Below are 17,600 nucleotides of genomic sequence, written 5' to 3' on the forward strand. Positions count from 1 at the left end.
CCCAATAAGAATAATAAAGTGCATCTCAATTAATAAGAAGTTTTGTCCAATCAATGGGTCATTCAAATAATCAAAAATGAAATTAATAGGTCAAAATTTAGAGTTATTATAGGATAAATAGATAATCCTTGTTAATACTCTTTATAAAAATACTGAAATGATAAGGGATCAGTGAAGTGATCATAAAAAATCTCCAATCTGCGGCGCAGTCTCATTTCAAAGCAACCAAAACCATTGGCTATAAAAAATCATCTCATAACTAATGGCTCTACATCTTTTGTAATGGCACGCAAGCATACGTTAATACGTGACAACGGATACTAAAAAGTGGAGTACTAAAAATTACACACAAAATAGTTAGTACAAATAAAGAAGTGAAATGGAGAAAATATGATTCAGTGACAGAGAGGATACAGCCTAGCCAATTATCAGCTCAGTCGTCGAAAAATGTGAATTATTGAGAATATAAAAGTAGAGTAAGGGCGTCCGTTAAATTTGTATGAGGTGGGTGTGCCTTGCCGTGTGGCGGCTACGTGTCCGCCCACCTTTATTGGCCCTGCCAGTCGCCATGCATATTCCACTAACGACAATAAACCTTCACTTGCTTAAAACCGTGTGCTACCTTTCTATCAAACTCCACTCCACCACCCCTTGATTTCCTTTCCAAACCATTTCCTCTCACCTTTCTGTATACTTATACTAGCATCCAATTTCAATCTTCAACAAAAATCAAAATGTGTCGAGGGTTTGTAGAGAACGAGAGAGAGAATCTGAAGATCAAAGCTTTCTACACTCAGCTATCAGTCTCCCGCGCCTCCCTTCTCCCGCCGGATTTCCTAACCCTGCATTTCCTCCCCCGCATCAGCGGCGGCCGCCTCGAGATCAACGGGTCCAGCATCCGACCCGACTCGCCCGCCTTCCTCACGCTCCACCGGGCCGTCTCCGAGGGCGGGTTCAACTACGGGAGCAGGGAGCGGGTCACGGTGTGCGAGGGCGCGAGGTTCGAGATCTACGTGGGGGATGTCAGGGTGCTCAAGGGCGTTTTCAGGAAATTCGACGACGGCGATGACTGGAATATGGAGTGCAAATGCGTGCTGTCGGCCGCCGTGAGTGGGGTCGGCGGCGCTGAGGTGGCTGTGGAGGCGGAGGGGCTGGGGAAGGTCATGAGGCAGAAGGTGGAGATGGTGGCGGAGGTCAGGCGGAGGAGGAGGTGTTGCGAGCTGGAGGAGATTCCGGAGGTGAGGGAGGAGGAGGCGGGATCGGGTGCCTGCTGCTGCAGCGAATGCGGCGGGGAGGAGGAGGAGAGCGGCGGAGATGGGGAGATGGAGATGGAGATGGATGTGGAGGCGGTCAATTGGGCGGTGGATGTGGGGATTTGGGTGGTTTGTTTGGGGGTTGGTTACATGGTTTCAGCTTCCTCATTCAAGAAACTTACAAGAAACAGATTATTCCATTAGTTTGCTTTCTTTGTGTATATTACTCTGTTTTTCGGATCAGTTTTGTAATGCTGTGAAGTTAAGAGAAAATATATAAAGTATAGTATCATTTTCATAATTGGGCTTGAACTAGTTTTAACTTTCTTAAGATTAGGATGTGTAATGAGAAACTGTAGTTACTGATGATGGGCGGGTTTCTAAATTGTTGTTTTGTTTTTTGGTAAGAATTTGGGTAATCTCACTTATCAAATGGCTAAATGGCTAAATTTTGTCTTGTGTACGGATTTTTTGGACCGTTACAAGAAGATGATCATATGACGAATTCTTTCTTATAACTAACTAAATTCAAACGATGGAGATGTGGTAAAGTAACATTTGAAACGGGGACGCGTTTTACAAATAATAGAGAGAAACGTGTTATAATGAAAAATGGATCCCATCTTCTGTTCTTCTTATTTAAAAGAGAGAAAATTTTAAAAAGAAAATTTCTATTTTTAGACGAACGACAAACAACATTACTCTATTTTTGGACGTGTTTGAATTGTATAATAAGACCAGTTAGTGACTTCTAGGGGAAAGATTACTCTATTTTTGGACGTGTTTGAATTGTATAATAAGACCCCTTAGTGACTTTTAAGGAATTGTTATATTCTTAGTAATTACTAACTACAATTAAATAATAACAATTAGATATTTAAATTAAAGGCGTAAATCATTAATCTCTAAATGTCAATATGAAAAAGTCAATAAGGCCATATGATTAATTCCATAAAATATAATAAGGGATATTAATGTCAATTAACTATATGTTTAGTTATAACTAACTTTTAAAAGAAATCCCAAAACTTTAAATGCATATAACATATATCAAATTAAAGATAATTTCATAAGGATTCCAACGATATCCTACATGCATATGTTCCGACGTCAAAATTTGAAAAATATTTCAAAATTTTTTAATTTTTTCGTACGACAGAAATGTCAACATACTATATAAGAATATCAATATAAGCAATGGGTTAACATTCTTAAAGCATTGTGTTGACATTCTCAAAGCATTGTGTTGATATTTTCGAAAAACTATATTGACATTTTCATCCAAAATCCTAATTTGGAGTTTTTTTTTATCTTTTTTTATTTTATTAATAAAAACGAAAATTACACGTGGCAAATTGTAGACCACACGTTTTCTAAAATTCTATGGCCTTAAATTAGTTGTAGTTAGCAATTAAACGATTAGTTAGCAATTGATCACTCCCCGTGACTTCTATATGTGCGTTTCTAATGTTTGATTTTTTTCTTAGTGTTTCTGGGTGGCCCGAGTATTGGGCCATGGCCCGTTGAAAGAAGGCTGTTAGAGCATGTTTTCTAATCAGTGAAAAATGAACATATATCTTTCAGACCATCCACAATGCTATCTCTTATTCATCCCTTAACTGTCTCATCCCTTAATTATTCATGGGCTACTATACTTTTCAGCCTATCTCTTAACTAAGAGACAGTACCTGCATCCCTCTGATGGGGTTAGGTGCCCCTTGCACAGCGGAAGACTTGTACAAAACAAATAAATCAGATACGGATCTATTTGACCGATTATGTGATTAATCAATTCACATGTTAAACAGATAATTGCATGCTAGAACGCAAATAATTCATGCTCAAAGAATATAAATCCTAAACATGAATACTACGGTTTAGAGTTACCGATTTGATTCTCCAAAGAATCGTCGATTGCTCGCGCCTTCTCCACGTGAAGATCTTCAATACTAGACCACGGATCTTCTCTCTGGTTCCCGATCTGTATCTCGATATCAGGGTGGGCTGATCTTATCAAAATACTAGGACTCGAATAAAGAAGACATAAGAAATCTTTCTCCAATTAGGAGAGAAATTTGAACTCCTCTAGGTAGAGGGAGACGAAAAATATGAGTAATAATAATACTGATTTCTGTCTCCTTTATTCTCTTATTTATATTAAGTTCATTTTGGGCCCAGGCAGGGATCTATGGAAGGTTTTGGATATGGGCTCCCCAAATTAGCTTTTTACTAATTAAATTGAACCCACAATTTAATACAAGCTTATATTGGAATATTACGAGCAGCCACTACAGAAGTAATATTTAACTCTTCTCATCCAAGTCCGAAATTACAAGTAATCCGGATTTCCGTTGTTTATTATTTATTTCTCGCGCTTAAGATATAAATGTCCATTAATTAATTAATGTCTGCTATGGACTTAATTAATTAATGTATCTTATTAATTCCAAGAGTGAACTTAGCAAGAAACATTTATTTATTATTCATAGAGTAATAAAACTCCAACTGGCCAGTTTTCCGAATAATAAAACCTTGTTCAAGCTCATCTTGAGGACATTATCACACGAGACTCACCTCGCGCACGATTCAACATAATAGCAATCCTAGCACCGCTAGATATTAATCACCACTACCCAATATATCAGGATTATTGGGTTGCGAAAAACCCGCACCATTTGGTAAGTCAAAGTAGTGCATAATCAATATCGTATGCTCAATGCTAACATATGTAGATTAAGAAATAGTATTTTATCAAGACCTAGTCTTTCAATAGATAGCATAAAGACACGTCTTGCTGTTAGATCCGTTCAGTGCTATACCACACCAATGTCATCTTATTTCAGTAAGGCTTAGAAATATGCGGACTGACATTGCAACATTTCACGATAGGTAGCCAAAGCCTATCTAGGTTGTGAAATTCTTTTTTTTCTTTTGCAAAGCATTGCATAGATCTGACCGTGTTACCTTAAAGTGAACGACGCCCACAACCGGTCTACTAAGCAAAAGACTTAGACTTTGTTTGCTTCTTATACATTTAAATGTTTATAAAACATCTTATAAATGCACAAGCAAACACAATGTAATAATATACTGATTCTATTCGTGCGAAACTGCTCGAATTATACTGAATCGGGTTAAAAGTGGATTATAGAGTTTTACGAATACAAGCAAGATTCTATTCGAGCGAAACTTGCTCGAAACATGCTTTTCAGTATACCAAACCTAACACCCTCCATCTCTTAACCATCTCATCCCTTAACTATTCATTCAATTTCATTTTTTATTTTTATTTTCAACAAATTCAATTAATAAAAACACATTTCATTAAATAAAATAAAATTACAATTTAAAAACCTAAAAAAGTAAAAAAGACATAATTTGAAAAACTAGAAATTACAAATTGCACACTTAAATTCAAATCACAAAAAAATGGAAGCAAAGAAGCAGAAGAAGGAGTTCTCTAGTGACGATCATCTAATGCTTGTGTGTAAAATGGAGAATGAAGAGTATTTATAGAATAAAAATAAAATAAAATTAAAAAATTCGACCGTTGAACGGTCATATTACCGTTTTTAAATTTTTTTAAAAAAATTTGAATTAAAAAAAAAAAAATCAAATTATGACGTCATAATTACGACGCCCACTCGCCGGCTCGCGAGTGGGCGTCACGCCTAGTGCCAGTGCGCGCCACGTGGCGCTGGCGCATGGTGAGCTGTCTCGTCACGATGCCCTTCCGCGCGCGACACGAGACGGGTTGGCTCGTTCTGTCGGTATGAGATAGAGGTTGCAACGCCATCTCGTTGCCGTCTCATCTCTGCGGAACGAGATAGGAATGGCAACGAGACGTGTTGCTGATGCTCTCAGCTTTTATAATGTTGGTCAGAAGACATGAAAGGACTTTATTGTCCCCTAATTTATGGAAATAAGCATAAAAACATAGGATAATTTGGAAATATGGGATTAGCTGAGCGTATGATGGAATAATAGGTTACTCTACTACTCCCTTCATTCCCTTCATCCCAAGGTAGATGTCACACTTGGGAGATGGTACAGGATTTTAGAAGATACTCCCTCCGTCTCAGTTTAAGAGACTTATTTTGTCATTTCCGTCCGTCTCAGTTTAAGAGTCCGAATTTTGTCATATTTGGACATAAAATTTAACCTCATTATTGATGAAATTTACACTCAAATGTCATTACTTTCATAAAAATAAAACAAAACAAAATCTTAAACATACAAAAAGTCAAAATGGTCTCACTTTACACTACCTCACTTCAATTATTACACACTCCAACAACCATTACCTCACTTCATTTATTACACACTCCACCAATTTCTTAAAACTCGTGCAATAACTAAATCTTACTCTTAAATTGGGACGGAGGGAGTATTATTTTGTGTGTTAAGTGTTAAGAGAAAATATAATTTTATAATTGATGTGAGGGGGAACTTTTTCCAAAAAAAAAGAAATGTAACATTTTTTATGGGACAAACTAAAAGGAAAAGTGTGTTAAGTGTTAAGAGAAAATATAATTTTATAATTAATGGCGGAAAAGAATTGATGGTGACTGTTCATCTTCTTCGTAGTGATAAATTGCATAAATTCCTAATTCTTTTTTATGATTTTGCAAAAAAAAGTTGGATAGTTAATAAAACTAACGGTGTTCAAAATATTTAAGTAAATTGTACTAACTTAAAACATCAATGAAGCATTTTGTATGATTTATGTAAACTTAAAACATTTTATAATAAATTGTACATAATGAATAATATAATCTTCCAAGTTAGGAGTCGTATTCTTTTTTGTATATCTCAAGGTAATTGAACCAATTTGTTTGCCCTCTTTCCTACTTTATTATATCTTTTACTTTCATATTTTATTCTCTCCTATTTAAATCTCCCGCATTTTAACTTTTAAATATCTATTTCTTATTTTTGTATCTAAAAGAAATGTCTCAATTATCTTTGCTATGTTTCTTGCTTTAGAATGTCTTTCTATTCTATATTTTATCTACTTTATTTCTCTTTATTTTAATTATTAAATATTAATTTCATTAACTTTTGTATTTTAATAGAAGCGCCCAACTAGCTTCGGACGAATAGAGTCAGAATCTGATATAGAGAAAACTGTAAAACAAACCCGAACGAACTATCAGCTAAAGAGGAAAGACACAACCTAACTAAAAAACAAAACAATGCAATCCAAGAAAAGAGCCTCGACAAAACCTACCAAAAGAACCATCAAGACAATACCGACTAAAAAAAATAGCTCACTCATAAATAAGGACACCAAACCTGAAAATCATTCCCTAGTTCATCCGAAATAACCAATACTCCTTTAATATGTCACGACAAACATCGAGCTATGAGTCATGTCTTTTTTTGGACTTTCTTTCTTAAATCATTTAATTTTTGGAGAGAACGGAAAATTATGACACCAATTCTGAGTCTACAAGCCAAAAATGCCAGGAAAAGTTTTATTTTTTCAAAATCTAAAGATTATCTTCTTAATTCCTTATCATGGATATTCTCAAATATACAAGTATAACGGAATAGTGACATCCAAATCTCCATACCAAACTTTATGAATAAAATTGTACTACAACTTCACCAATTTGGCAATTTGGAAATTTCTTGTTTCAAATTAATTAGTCATGCTATAACGAAGAGAAGAGAGTACATTGTAAAAGTGTACAAAGCTGGCATTGGCAATGCTTAGTTGAAGGTACAACCTGGCGATGCATTGGCCACAGAACACACAGTGCACATCGTTTCAGACGATTCTGCCCTCTGCGCTGCAGTCAACGGGTGCATAATCAGCTTATACGAATAATTATTAATACTACCATATGATTACAAAAGAATCAAATTAAATACACCATAACTTATTTAGTAACTTTGCTATATATCGATAGGTAAAATTAAGCAGCAATAAATAACAACATTTTAACACAGTGGACTAGAAAGAGGAGAGAGGCAGAAAAGTACGAAAATTTCTGCAGACTTCAACCCAGTCCATATCTATAGACTTTCACTGTCCATCTCTGGATTCTCTCATAATTCAGTATCAAAGAATCGAAAACAACAACAAAAATCATGATTAAAACCTAACTTATGTTCTAATTTTAGTAGAACCGAAGCTGGAAGATTTCAATTGATTGATGGTTTCGTCAGCGGCAGCGTGAGAGAAATGGGGAAGTCTTACTCGGCGAATTCGAATGATTACAAGCTTCTAGAAGAGGTTGGATACGGCGCCAGCGCTACTGTTTTCAGAGCGATCTATTTGCCTTACAATGAAGTGGTGGCGGTTAAGTGCTTGGATCTCGATCGATGCCATAGCAATCTGGTTTGTTCAATATATTCTTTTCATTTATTTGTAATGCGCTTCTGTTCATTTGCTTTGATTCCGCGTGACTTGGGGATTTAACTTCATTTGGCTTTGTGTGAGGTGACTTTTGATCTAGTTGGAGTGCATTTTCGATGTTGCTTGGAAAATTTTAATGCGTCTGCAGTTTGAGATCTCGGTGCATTGAGTGATGGTGTGAAATTGTTTAAATGGAGCTAGATAGAGTTTAGAGGGCGAATCTTTGAAATTTGAAGCTTTGAAATGGTTCGAATTTGAATTTTGTTGTGCAATTTGGTCTCTTTATGATTATAGGTTGAGTGAGTTAGCGGCTTATCATCAAATATGTGATTTTAAGCACATTTATTAATTCCTAGAGAACACGATCAGGTTTTGTTGTGTATTTCTTTGGGATTAACTGTTATCATGATGCAAATTGCATTGAATTCTTAGGGAAATACAGTGCAAGGAAGAGTAGCTATATCAGCTAGGTTGAGTTTGAGCAGCACCAAATAAGACCGTTCTTTGATTTGAGAAACTGTTGCTGAGTTAACTACTTAACTTATAAGAATGAATAAATGAAATGAATATTCAGATATCGAGAATTTTGAGGAATGGCTGATTGAGAAAGATTTTATCTAAACCAGCAGGGAGAATCCTTAATGAAAATCAGCTATTTGTTAATGGGAATGTTTACGTACGACCGGTTGAATGAGTCAATGACTAATCAATTTCCCTATTTACTCTAGAACTTAATTGATAAATATATGATCATAAAGCTACTGTTTGGTGTTGTTTTCTTAGTATCAATACAAATATGTTGGTTTAGTAGCATCTATGCAAATCTGTTGCCTTTTCTGCTAAACCTTCTTTGTTCAAAATTAAGCCTCATTTTTCTCATTTCATTGTGATATTAGGTTGACATAAATGCTACAGCTTCAGATTGCGTCCCTGTTATATATAGCATACTTCCTAGGTTATACATAAGTGTCAATCGTTATTTAACTTATTACTCTCTTTTTTGGTCCAAAATGTATTTTGTATGTAACATTTAATAGTTACTAGAACTAGAAGTTTGTGCTAACTAGAATCTAAATGAAGGTCAATGAAAATTTGAACCAGAGTCAGTCCAGATTAAGTTAGAGGCAGAATGGAATAATGAAGTTGTAAAAAGTCAAATATGTCAGCGATAGTCAGTTTTGTTAAACATGTTATCTCAGAAATTACGATATACACGTGGCCATGTATTTTAACACTTCTAAGATGCCAAAAGCAATTTATTGCATGTTATGAATTTTACAGGTGCGATCATTAGGTTTGAAGTCTGTAGCTCTGACTTTGAGATGTATATAAGTGTGTGTATTATCTCTCTGTTGTAAGGAACTTTATTTCTTGATTATTCATTTCTACAAAACTTTTTGGGGTTCATATAATCAAAATATGACTTTCACTGTGCAGTATCAAATTAATCCTGACTTTTTTTTGCGCCGTTTAAGATATCTTAACCCCTATAATGTGATAAAAGCTCAAGAATATATCAGAAAAAGATTAATTATCTGGATCTATTGTTGGTTATCTGCTACCTGTTTATAATGTAGTTAGGCATCGAATACCTTATGGCACAAGCAAGAATTATTAATGCCCCTTTCTCAAACTGTATGAAAGGAATCTGTATAATTATCTTTTTTTCGTTGACTTGACGCTTAAGAGATTTGTTGCCTTGTGGGAGTTTACTACCAGTGATGAATTGCATGTAGAGAAATTTAATCTAACTAGCTTGGTTGACTCATATTTTATATGGCTACTCTCGATACCTTACCTGTAAGCTCTTTTATATTATTAGCCAAGAAGATTGCAATGGTTTCAGTGCGATACCTTCTGAACTCCTTGGTAATCATTAGTTATTTCTTTCTAGTTACCATGTTTGGCTTTATGACACATGTTATGGGGAAGTAGTTGTTAACTAGTTTTATTTATATTATTTTTTTTGTTTTTTTCGACGTCAGAATTTATAGTGTTATTGAACTTGTGGTATTCCTGTGAAGTGTAGATTTCTTTAGTAGAAAGTTCTTTCCTTGGATAATGGATACTGGTTTCAAAGCATAAGAATATTTTAACCAAATAATGTAGCTTATTTGTTCTATTATGATTAGTGGATGTGGTTGGGCTGGACATTCAGTTAAATAGTGTTATCTTATCTGCAGGATGATATTCGCAGGGAAGCTCAAACAATGAGTTTAATCGATCATCCTAATGTCATAAAAGCTTTTTGTTCATTTGTTGTTGACCGCAACCTTTGGGTGGTAATGCCTTTTATGGCTGAGGGTTCTTGCCTGCATCTCATGAAGATAGCATATCAAGAAGGATTTGAAGAATCTGCCATTGGATCTATCCTGAAAGAAACTTTGAAGGCTTTGGAGTACCTTCATCATCACGGCCATATTCACCGTGACGTTAAGGTTACTTGATGTTGCATGTTTAAATCTAGACAGATCAGACACTGGACTTGTTCTCGGATAGTATGCATTAAGTAAATTACTTTATTCTGTTTAACGTCTCTATACAGGCTGGAAATATATTGATGGATACTGATGGTGAGGTGAAGCTTGCTGATTTTGGTGTTTCAGCCTGCATGTTTGACAGAGGTGATAGACAACGATCAAGGAATACCTTTGTAGGCACTCCATGCTGGTGCTTCTCTCTCTCTCTCTCTCTCTCTCTCTCTTCCTCTCTCTCTCTCTCTCTCTCTCACACACACACACACACACACTGAAGAACAAATACCACACTATCACCATCAGTATCCAATATCCATTTACATTTAACTATACATATCTTTCACTTCTCACCCACACACTCTTTTGATACCAACTGATTTAATCTGTCACTTCTAATTCATTATACAGGATGGCCCCGGAAGTGTTGCAGCCTGGAACTGGATATGATTTCAAGTGGGTTACTTCATATTCTTGTACTGTCTTGTGGTTCTATAATAAGAAGTGTTTTGTGCATGCATACAATTTGGTGGCACAGGCATACAAAGGGTGTTTGTGAATGCATCATAAAACATTATTATAGTCTCGTAGATTGGGATTTGGATATTTATTATTGATATCTTCTAGACGCTATACTGGGAAATTAATTTTCTAATCTGAGGTATAGGTGAGCTACGCTGGTGTGATCCTCACTGCATGACTTCGATATGGCATCTGAAGTCTGAAAATCTCTATTCGTAAGACTAAAGTTGAATGGAAACTCTAGTTAATCTATTCCTCTAAGAACATTACTCACTTTAGAGTATCACTCAAACTCCTAGTAATTTTATCATTTTGTGTCCATGCTTACCTTGTATTCACATTTTTCAGTTTCCCATCATAGTTGCTAGCAGTTGTAGATGCTGATTCTTTTTGTGCATGATTCATAGTGTTCTTATTAAATGCACAGGGCTGACATTTGGTCATTTGGAATAACTGCACTGGAATTGGCCCATGGACATGCACCATTTTCCAAATATCCCCCAATGAAGGTACATGTCTACATAAAAGCACTTTTTTATGGATGTTACTGTCCTAAACACTTCATGATATTTGCCTCCACTCTCCAATAGGTTTTGTTGATGACCATACAAAATGCACCACCTGGACTTGATTACGATCGTGATAAGAGGTTCTCTAAGGTATTCATGATATTTCCAGGTGCACCATGTTCACTGAACACTGTCTGGCCTCTAAATTATTATTACCAATGCTCATTTTTAGTTTCATTTGGTTTTTGATAGTCCTTCAAAGAAATGGTTGCTATGTGCTTGGTAAAAGATCAAACAAAGAGACCAACTGCAGAAAAGTTGTTAAAACACTCCTTTTTCAAGAGTACAAAGCCTCCTGAACTCATTGTTAAAAAGTTGTTTGTTGACCTGCCACCACTATGGAAGCGCGTGAAAGATATCCAGGTATATCCTGTTCGTGGAACCAGCAGGGTTCAGAAGTAACGTTTTTTAGAATTTATGCTGATATTGTTGTGAATGCTCGTAGATCAAAGATGCTGCACAACTTGCTCTGAAAAAAATGCCTTCAGCTGAACAGGAAGCTATATCTCAGGTTGAAATGCATCAGATCCTATAGTTCTTCTATTTCATTTCCTGTTTTATGCTAGCCAAAGATTTACTGCTATGCGACACTTCTCTTTTCTCCTGTTGATCTAATGCTTCTAATGCTATTTGTGAAAGATTATAGAGAACTTCTATACCCCATTACTCAATACTCATAAAAAATTAAAATAAAAAAGAAGTTAGGGTCCATTATATGGTCTACTTAGAAGTATACCTAAATGCCAGCTGCTGCATTTTTTCTTTCATGAGTATTTTCATCTTTAATGGGAAGTTGGAACGAATGAAGATGAAGACCCTCGTTTTCTCCTTATTCCTTTCTTATTCATTAGCCAACCGCTACCTACAGCCTGTTTTCCATTTTTGGCCAATTGAGCTAAAAATGTTGGTGCGTGAGCAAACATCAGCTGGAATTTTCTTGTCGCATTAACAATTTGCTAATTATGGGGTCCCATCTTTATTTGTTTATTTATTTTATTGCTAGGTCTGTAGGTCACAAAGTAATGATTAGTGGAAATGCAGAATCTTCTATTTAAACACATTGCTCAGGATTATAAAAATATATACCACATTCCCTGTGTTTTGTGATGTGTGCATTTGTTCTTGTTGTAGTTTTTCTTTCCCTTTGGTTGAATAGATTTGATTCTCTTTCAGAGTGAGTACCAGCGAGGAGTAAGTGCTTGGAACTTTGATGTTGAAGATTTGAAGTTTCAAGCATCTTTGGTTAGTTGAGAGACGTTTTATTTATGCCCAATCATCAGTATGGAATAATTGTGAACAGTGGAAGTGATCCTATGGGCTGTTTTATTCTTGGCAGTTGCAAGACGAGGATGAAATAAAAGAAATCCAAGAAGAAGAAGACAGTATAAGATTTAATATGAGCCAAAAGGTGTTTAAATAATGATTTACTTTTTATGGAGACCTGTCATTGTTTTCAATATTTCTTTTCTGTTGTATACATCTAGCTATACTTAATTCTTTGGCTACAAAGTGAAGAAAGCATGTAACAAAATTCTTATTGCTTGTTTGTAGAGTGCATCTGATTCTGTACCAAAACCAGTAGTCCACAATATTGACAGGTAACTTAGAAAATATTTGTTCCATCTTTATGCTACATATTATAGTTGTTGCCTTGTAAAGGTTATTTGTCTGCAATTTTTTGTTTCTGTTTTGATGCGTATGAAGAAATGCTTTGACTATATCATGAACTTATGTCCATATTAGTCTAAATAATTTTTCTACCGTGTCTCCTTTCATCTCCAGTGAGAGGATAAATGGTGATGAGGTGCTTGTAGTTGAGAGCCAGACAAATAAGGGACAGACATCTGAAAGTGACATGAGAGAGTATGACGCTAATGCAAAAACTGATACAATGAAGAGTGAATCAAAATCTGAGCTGGCAGCATCATTGGTAGAGAAAGAAGGAGTTCAAGCTAAGACTAGAAATCAGACCGGTAGAGCCCGTCAAACTCAAAGTGGACCACTTGTGCCTGGTATGGTGCTAAGTAATTCACTATCAGAAAGAGCTCGCAACTTTGAAAGGTTTATAATTTATTTTCTGCCTCATCTTACTTTTGCTATGCTTGTGCAGCAAATAGTGTGTTATCTAAACTTGACGAGATATTGAGGAGTGATTATCATCTTAATTCTTTCTAGTCCAGTTAGAAAATCATGGCTAGCTTGACAGTGGAACTACTTAACTGCTCTTAACATAAATTTGATATCTATTCTCATTCTTTATTGTGGCTGGCAATTCTAGTTGTAGCTGTGAAGTTGATAGTTTGAACTCTATGCACCTGGAGTCTGTTGTCCTTGATGGTTCTTCCTTCAGTTTTACTATGACACATTGACAGTAAAATGAACATTACATTTGTCTTCATCTGCATGATCTCCTTTCATACTAATTGTACTAATAAAATTGGGAAATGCTCTCTGAGTAAACTAGACTGTGTGCTGTCTCTGGATAAACTTTAGTGGACCAGTTTCTGTTTGAATTTCTTATCTGATGAGATATAGTTTCAACTACTTTAACTTGAAGACTTCTTACTTCCTGATGTTGAGATAAATACATTAAGAACTTTACACACAGTTCTGTAAATGCATTTTCTAGTGTAATGCTATAAATCATGCAGTGAAGAGCATGTAGCACGTGGATTAATTTACTCATGATATTTATCCACTGAGCAAATTTAACTTATATATTTTCCCTGTGCAAATTATGAAAGCTGTATTGTATCTGTATAGTTATTTCCTAACGCCTGCAATTCAGCTCGAGAATTCCCCTACCTTAATTTTATTGGTAAATGCAAAATGTGTTCATTAGGTATGAGAATGATGGCTACCTAGTGGCTGAGAAGTCTCAGCAAGTGCGAAGAGCACCCAGTTTTAGTGGTCCACTAAACCTTCCTAACCGAGCTTCAGCAAACAGTTTATCAGCTCCAATCAAATCTTCAGGAGGTACATTTAAGTAGCATTCATAATTGCATATAGCTATGCTTGGATAGATTTCTTGGAAGGACATTACATCGTCTTCTTTGTTTCCAGGGTTCAAAGACACGTTGGAGGACAAATCAAAAACGAACTTGGTACAAATAAAAGGGCGGTTCTCCGTAACCTCCGAAAATGTAGATCTTGTGAAGGTATAGCTCATATAAGTAGTAGATTCTTTTTCATGACTCTTGCTAAATTGTTTCTCATGATTGTTTGTCTAACCTAACACAATTACTAGGATATTCCGTTATCCACAGTCTCTCGACGAAATTCTCAGGTGAGAAAGAACAGAGCAACCTTGGTTCTTTTAAAAGATGGTGATGGTTTTTCATCATATAACCTGCTGTTCATGTGGTTCTCAGGGGTCACCACTAAGGAAGTCTGCTAGCGTAGGGAACTGGATATTTGATTCCAAACAAATGGTTTGTATGCTTCTTGTATATATTGATATATAAATACTGCAGCTAACAGCTAACTGAATATTTGGTTCCAAACTAATGGTCCTTCTAATGGTCTTGCCATTCAGCCCCAAAGCCAGCCACCCAAAGAAATCAGTAACAGTAATGGACTTGCCTCAGTTCTAATACCTCACCTTCAAAATCTCTTCCAACAAACATCAGTTCAGCAGGTGTGATAGTTTTCAAAATTCATCCATCATTGATTACTTCAGCAAAATGACAACCTCCTTTGTTTTTTTATTTTTTAAACTTGGATCTCATTTCTCCTTCTCAATTCCAGGATCTTATCGTGAATTTGTTAAGTAGCTTGCAAACAGTGGATGTTGAAAATGGTGCGTTGTTTCTATATTTTAGCGTATGGCTAAATGGTCATGTATTTATTTGGTTGAACTTTTCATCTTTTCCAGCTCCTCAAAATGGGAAACTGCCTCCTTTACCTCGTGGTTCAGATACTAATGGCAGTGTAAGTACACTTGCTGATAATTTTTATTATTTGGCTGAACGTTTCATCTTATCGTGAAGTTGTAAAGTTTTCCTGCTCTTATTTAGAGTATTAAATTGGTTAAGATTGTGCACGTGTGCAAGAAGAACTGTAGGCAATATTTGTGTTTGTTTTTCAGGATATGTTGATTTCCTTCTAGAATAATAGAATGAAAATGTGTATGTGAAATCATTGTCCAGGGACCTACCTATATCTGCAGCATATAACTATATGCCAATATATTGCACTGTAAAAAAAATCTCTAAATCTATTCATTAGTTTTCTAGAACAGTAAAATATAGATATATGCGGAGAAGTATATAGACATAGTAGAGAAGAGTAGTAGGTGTAGGTGTATTTCGTTATTCAACATAGGCCACATATATATATAGTACTATAAGAGACTAAGCTAGACTATGTCACACCACCGATGTGGGATGCTAATATTCATAACAAGTTTGACCTAGAAGACTTTCTTGCTTTGTTTTTTTTTAATATATTACAAAACCCAATATGATGTTAATCAACATTTTTTGTGGATGGAATATTGTATTTGACATAAGAATTAAACATATTAGATTTAACTGAAAACACACAAAAGGAATTGATTTAATAATTTTTAATCATTTGGCTTCCACCAGAATGAAACCAGCATTCCTTTCATGTATCATGTATGTGTCCTGAAATATAATTGTCATGTTGGGGAATGTACTGTATATCCTAATCTACATTGTTAGTATTGGTTTATAACTTTCCATTTTTAGAATTAGTCTAATTTGGTGGATGGCCCAAAATGGTAAAACTTGTCTATTTTTTTTGGACGGAGGGAGTACTTAGATTGGGGAATGCTTATGCTGTGTGATGGAAACTTGGTTCTATAAGAATTGGCTTAACTGAAAAGTTGTGTCTGAACTTAGCAATTAGTTCCCCTGACAATGTGAAAATCATTATACATGCCACCACTATTATCATGTCCACCACACATGAGGATACATATCCTGTATACAGAATAAATATGGTATAGTTGGAGTCACTGTTCTTAATTTTTGTCCATCTATATGGTATGAGGGAGAATTTGGAGAGTGTGGATTAGTTAAGCTTGTTTTTTTTCCTTCTAGGGCATCATGTTAAATACCATTCCTTTTTTAACTTTGAAGAAGCACCATTCTTCTAGTTTTCAGTTATTCATCTGAGACTCCAACCTGGCTTTATCATTCTTATATTAATTCTCTATCATCTGGGACTGGGAACTATTATCGTGGCCTTTGGGAACTGTAAAACCATTGACCAGTATCCAGTTTAAGAAGTTCCATGGTGGAGCATCCTTGCTTATTTTCGCACGAAATTCTTATATAGATAAATGTCTACGTTTGCTTTGGTGCGTACTCCTGATACTTGTTGCAATTTTTACAGGCTGAATCTATAGTTTCTGAAAGGGAAAAAATGCTGCTGATGAAGATATCTGAACTTCAAGCTAGGTGTGTTGTAACTTAACTCGTATAGACAAACTCTTTAAAAGAGCTACAACGTTCATCTTTTGGGTGGGGGTGGTTACTTGGCTTGTGAATGTGAGTGACTCATGAGAGTGATGGCAGTGGGGGAATCATCCTCACACTTGAAAACAGTCGAAGGAATCATTCCGCCTACCAAGCAAATTTTCTAACCAATCACCTCTTACATTTCAAGACACTCAAAACACTCTTTCTGTTTCACCTGCAGGATGAATAGCTTGACGGATGAATTAACTTCGGAAAGGCTTAAATACATGCAAGTGAGTTCTTCTTGCATGCAGAGATAGTGCTATGTCTTGCAGCTTTAGAGTATTAGGCTTCAGAGTTCTCACCACGACATTTAAATTGATGGCTGTGCTTTTTCACTGCTTGCAGTTACAACAAAGACTAAATGCAGTGCCAACACACGAAGATGATGAAGATAGAAGAGGAGGAGATTCTTGATTTTGGGAATGTATATTAATGTTTTTGTTCATTCATCGCACCTTGAGAATTCAGGTAAAACTCGATATGATAATGATTTACGGGGTCACGTAAGTGCTTCTGTAATGTAAGCATTGGCTTAATTTCAGGGTGAAAATGTAGAAGCAAACGCAAGATGTTGTTGGGTGTATCTGGAATGATGGGTTGTGTGTTGAATAAGAGAGTTAAAAAAGATTCCAGCACCTTGTTTGAGAAATTAAAAGAGAATAATGAGATTAGAAGAATGAGTTGAGTTGATTTATTTGGTTGGTGGGAATGGAAAGTAGGTGGTGTTGTGTTGAAGCCAATGTGTATTATTTGAGATTAGAAGAAAAACCAGAGGCGCATTTACTGTAATTCTGTGAATATATAATTTGTAACATTATATATGCTGGTATATATAGAGAGAGCAATTTGCACCCCCATTTCTTCTCTCTTGATTTTCATCCTATACACCCCATATACGTGCTTGTCTTGCCATAATGAATCTAAATAAT

The 17,600-nt window shown here is 35.7% G+C and overlaps 2 protein-coding genes across 3 annotated transcripts; both read left to right on the top strand.

Annotated features, from left to right (window-relative positions):
- Positions 1-623: 623 nt before the first annotated feature.
- Positions 624-1,710, top strand: LOC125211924 (NADP-specific glutamate dehydrogenase). The gene has a single exon (XM_048111887.2). The coding sequence runs from the start codon at positions 735-737 to the stop codon at positions 1,455-1,457; it is 723 nt and encodes a 240-aa protein (XP_047967844.2). The 5' UTR covers positions 624-734; the 3' UTR covers positions 1,458-1,710.
- A 5,496-nt stretch (positions 1,711-7,206) lies between these two features.
- Positions 7,207-17,528, top strand: LOC125213378 (uncharacterized). Of its 2 annotated transcripts, XR_016136894.1 has the most exons (23): positions 7,207-7,599; positions 9,801-10,055; positions 10,163-10,287; positions 10,503-10,547; positions 11,041-11,122; positions 11,204-11,272; positions 11,375-11,545; positions 11,628-11,693; positions 12,356-12,424; positions 12,519-12,590; positions 12,734-12,780; positions 12,965-13,243; positions 14,025-14,158; positions 14,246-14,340; positions 14,430-14,468; positions 14,554-14,613; positions 14,718-14,819; positions 14,930-14,981; positions 15,057-15,112; positions 16,544-16,608; positions 16,850-16,901; positions 17,017-17,139; positions 17,214-17,528. XR_016136894.1 is itself a non-coding variant. In XM_089067968.1 (22 exons), the coding sequence occupies exons 1-22, from the start codon at positions 7,444-7,446 to the stop codon at positions 17,083-17,085; spliced, it is 2,160 nt and encodes a 719-aa protein (XP_088924094.1). In that variant the 5' UTR covers positions 7,207-7,443; the 3' UTR covers positions 17,086-17,528. The 2 variants fall into 2 exon arrangements, 1 of the variants encoding a protein (XP_088924094.1); XM_089067968.1 differs by having other exon boundaries at positions 17,017-17,528.
- The last annotated feature ends 72 nt before the right edge of the window (positions 17,529-17,600 follow it).

This window comes from Salvia hispanica, chromosome 3, assembly GCF_029641045.1.
Source record: "Salvia hispanica isolate PSC_SH4W2 chromosome 3, Shi_PSC_v1, whole genome shotgun sequence".
Taxonomy (NCBI): domain Eukaryota; kingdom Viridiplantae; phylum Streptophyta; class Magnoliopsida; order Lamiales; family Lamiaceae; genus Salvia; species Salvia hispanica.

Excerpts from the sequence above, each read along its gene's own strand:
- LOC125211924 (XM_048111887.2), top strand. The coding sequence starts at position 735 with ATGTGTCGAGGGTTTGTAGAGAACGAGAGAGAGAATCTGAAGATCAAA.
- LOC125213378 (XM_089067968.1), top strand. The coding sequence starts at position 7,444 with ATGGGGAAGTCTTACTCGGCGAATTCGAATGATTACAAGCTTCTAGAA. Across the intron at positions 11,123-11,203 it reads CCAAATATCCCCCAATGAAG|GTTTTGTTGATGACCATACA; the intron begins GTACATGTCTAC and ends ACTCTCCAATAG. Across the intron at positions 12,591-12,733 it reads GATTTAATATGAGCCAAAAG|AGTGCATCTGATTCTGTACC; the intron begins GTGTTTAAATAA and ends GCTTGTTTGTAG.